At 51.3% G+C, this 3,984-nt stretch overlaps 1 protein-coding gene across 1 annotated transcript; it reads right to left on the reverse strand.

The window, feature by feature from the left end:
- On the reverse strand, nucleotides 1–3,984 carry LOC121630390 (uncharacterized protein DDB_G0290685-like). The gene is made up of 3 exons (XM_041970674.1): nucleotides 3,981–3,984; nucleotides 2,252–3,895; nucleotides 1–1,562 (listed from the first exon to the last, which is right to left on the reverse strand). Exons 1-3 carry the CDS (start codon nucleotides 3,982–3,984, stop codon nucleotides 1–3), a joined length of 3,210 nt encoding a protein of 1,069 aa, XP_041826608.1.

Raw genomic sequence — 3,984 nt, forward strand, 5'->3', positions numbered from 1 at the left:
TTACAGATTCCCGACTTTACAGGCTGCACTTGAATGCACCATGTTGTAGAAACAACATGCAACAACTGAACTAGTCCATGGTCTAGTCTGGTCTGGACCGTTCTGGTCTGGGTCGTTCTGGTCTGGGTCGTTCTGGTCTGAGTTGTTCTGGTCTGTGTCGTTCTGGTCTGGATGGTTCTGGTCTGGGTCGTTCTGGTCTGGGTCGTTCTGGTCTGAGTCGTTCTGGTCTGGGTCGTTCTGGTCTGAGTCGTTCTGGTCTGGACCGTTCTGGTCTGAGTCGTTCTGGTCTGGACCGTTCTGGTCTGGGTCGTTCTGGTCTGGGTCGTTCTGGTCTGGATCATTCTGGCCTGTGTCATTCTGGTCTGGACCGTTCCGGTCTGGGTCGGTCTGGTCTGGGTCGTTCTGATCTAGGTCGTTCTGATCTGGATCATTCTGGTTTGGGTCGTTCTGGTCTGGGTCGTTCTGATCTGGATCGTTCTGCTCTGGACCGTTCTGATCTGGATCATTCTGGTCTGTGTCGTTCTGGTCTGGGTCGTTCTGATCTGGATGGTTCTGGTCTGGGTCGTTCTGATCTGGATGGTTCTGGTCTGGGTTGTTCTGGTCTGGACCGTTCTGGTCTGGGTCGTTCTGATCTGGGTCGTTCTGATCTGGATCATTCTGGCCTGTGTCGTTCTGGTCTGGGTCGTTCTGATCTGGATGGTTCTGGTCTGGGTCGTTCTGATCTGGATGGTTCTGGTCTGGGTCGTTCTGGTCTGGGTCGTTCTGATCTGGATCATTCTGGCCTGTGTCGTTCTGGTCTGGGTCGTTCTGATCTGGATCATTCTGGCCTGTGTCATTCTGGTCTGGGTCGTTCTGTTCTGGATCATTCTGATTTGGGTCGTTCTGGTCTGTGTTGTTCTGGTCTGGGTCGTTCTGGTCTGGGTTGTTCTGGTCTGGGTTGTTCTGATTTGGATCGTTCTGATCTGGATCGTTCTGGTCTGTGTCGTTCTGGTCTGGATGGTTCTGGTCTGGGTCGTTCTGGTCTGGACCGTTTTGGTCTGGGTCGTTCTGATCTGGATCATTCTGGTCTGTGTCGTTCTGGTCTGGACCGTTCTGGTCTGGGTCGTTCTGATCTGGATGGTTCTGGTTTGGGTCATTCTGGTCTGTGTCGTTCTGGTCTGGGTCGTTCTGGTCTGGACCGTTCTGGTCTGGGTCGTTCTGGTCTGAGTTGTTCTGGTCTGTGTCGTTCTGGTCTGGGTCGTTCTGGTCTGGACCGTTCTGGTCTGGGTCGTTCTGGTCTGGACCGTTCTGGTCTGGGTCGTTCTGGTCTGAGTCGTTCTGGTCTGGGTCGTTCTGGTCTGAGTCGTTCTGGTCTGGACCGTTCTGGTCTGGGTCGTTCTGGTCTGGGTCGTTCTGCTCTGGACCGTTCTGGTCTGGGTCGTTCTGCTCTGGACCGTTCTGGTCTGGGTCGTTCTGGTCTGAGTCGTTCTGGTCTGGGTCGTTCTGGTCTGAGTCGTTCTGGTCTGGACCGTTCTGGTCTGGGTCGTTCTGGTCTGGGTCGTACTGGTCTGGGTCGTTCTGGTCTGAGTCGTTCTATTTTGGACTGTTCATAATATCACGTGAGAAAGCGCTCCGGTGTTGCAGGTACAGATGACTGAGCTGCTCAGCAGCTTGCAGCATTTCAGAAACGGTCCTTCAGCTTTCCTGAACTCACCAGCCAGGTAACTCGCTTCAGGTTCTTCTGGTACTGAATAATATGACAGCTGAGATGCTGATCCTCTTTTTTTTCCCTCCCAGCTTTTCCTCCTCTTCAGGTAAAATATTTGTGAAGCTGGATTTCTGAAACCATCCTGTCTGCAAGTTGTCCAGCAGGGGGCGACACAAACTGATCAACTGGTGACGCTGATCCTCATCGATCATTTTTATTGATCAGAAAACATCTGAAAAATACACAGTTAAAAAATAATTTAAAAGTCGGAGTTTAAAAGTGGGTAATATGACATTTATTAAAGGGAAACAGCAAATTTGCAGGAAGACGTGAAGTCTTTAAACATCAGAAACATTTTAAACAATTACGTGATTTTTTATAAATTTCTTTAAACATTTAAATTAAGTTCCAGTTTTAATAAAAACATTTCTGTAATATTTACCTGAACAAAGAATAAAATTACATTTTACAGATTCCCGACTTTACAGGCTGCACTTGAATGCACCATGTTGTAGAAACAACATGCAACAACTGAGCTAGTCCATGGTCTAGTCTGGTCTGGACCGTTCTGGTCTGGGTCGTTCTGGTCTGGGTCGTTCTGGTCTGAGTTGTTCTGGTCTGGGTCGTTCTGGTCTGGACCGTTCTGGTCTGGGTCGTTCTGATCTGGATGGTTCTGGTCTGGGTCGTTCTGGTCTGGGTCGTTCTGCTCTGGACCGTTCTGGTCTGGGTCGTTCTGATCTGGATCGTTCTGGCCTGTGTCGTTCTGGTCTGGGTCGTTCTGATCTGGATGGTTCTGGTCTGGGTCGTTCTGATCTGGATGGTTCTGGTCTGGGTCGTTCTGGTCTGGACCGTTCTGGTCTGGGTCGTTCTGATCTGGATCATTCTGGCCTGTGTCGTTCTGGTCTGGGTCGTTCTGATCTGGATCATTCTGGTCTGGATCATTCTGGTTTGGGTCGTTCTGGTCTGTGTCGTTGTGGTCTGGGTCGTTGTGGTCTGGACCGTTCTGGTCTGGACCGTTCTGGTCTGGGTTGTTCTGATTTGGATCGTTCTGATCTGGATCGTTCTGGTCTGTGTCGTCCTGGTGTGGATGGTTCTGGTCTGGGTCGTTCTGGTCTGGACCGTTCTGGTCTGGACCGTTCTGATCTGGATCATTCTGGTCTGTGTCGTTCTGGTCTGGACCGTTCTGGTCTGGACCGTTCTGGTCTGGGTCGTTCTGGTCTGTGTCGTTCTGGTCTGGATGGTTCTGGTCTGGGTCGTTCTGGTCTGGACCGTTCTGGTCTGGGTCGTTCTGATCTGGATCATTCTGGTCTGTGTCGTTGTGGTCTGGGTCGTTCTGATCTGGATCGTTCTGGTCTGTGTCGTTCTGGTCTGGATGGTTCTGGTCTAGGTCGTTCTGGTCTGGACCGTTCTGGTCTGGGTCATTCTGATCTGGATCATTCTGGTCTGTGTCGTTCTGGTCTGGACTGTTCTCGTCTGGACCGTTCTGGTCTGGGTCGTTCTGGTCTGTGTCGTTCTGGTCTGGATGGTTCTGGTCTGGGTCTTTCTGGTCTGGACCGTTCTGGTCTGGGTCGTTCTGATCTGGATCATTCTGGTCTGTGTCGTTCTGGTCTGGACCGTTCTGGTCTGGACTGTTCTGGTCTGGGTCGTTCTGGTCTGGACCGTTCTGGTCTGGACCGTTCTGATCTGGATCATTCTGGTCTGTGTCGTTCTGGTCTGGACCGTTCTGGTCTGGACCGTTCTGGTCTGTGTCGTTCTGGTCTGGATGGTTCTGGTCTGGGTCGTTCTGGTCTGGACCGTTCTGGTCTGGGTCGTTCTGATCTGGATCATTCTGGTCTGTGTCGTTGTGGTCTGGGTCGTTCTGATCTGGATCGTTCTGGTCTGTGTCGTTCTGGTCTGGATGGTTCTGGTCTAGGTCGTTCTGGTCTGGACCGTTCTGGTCTGGGTCATTCTGATCTGGATCATTCTGGTCTGTGTCGTTCTGGTCTGGACTGTTCTCGTCTGGACCGTTCTGGTCTGGGTCGTTCTGGTCTGTGTCGTTCTGGTCTGGATGGTTCTGGTCTGGGTCGTTCTGGTCTGGACCGTTCTGGTCTGGGTCGTTCTGATCTGGATCATTCTGGTCTGTGTCGTTCTGGTCTGGACCGTTCTGGTCTGGACTGTTCTGGTCTCGGTCGTTCTGGTCTGGATCGTTCTGATCTGGATCGTTCTGGTCTGTGTTGTTCCAGTATTGAGCGTCCAAAACAGACGAATTGAAAAACAAAGCCTGTGTTTAAGTTATCTAGAGGAGCCTTTATACCCAT

Source organism: Melanotaenia boesemani, chromosome 19 (genome assembly GCF_017639745.1).
Source record: "Melanotaenia boesemani isolate fMelBoe1 chromosome 19, fMelBoe1.pri, whole genome shotgun sequence".
In the NCBI taxonomy this organism is placed as follows: domain Eukaryota; kingdom Metazoa; phylum Chordata; class Actinopteri; order Atheriniformes; family Melanotaeniidae; genus Melanotaenia; species Melanotaenia boesemani.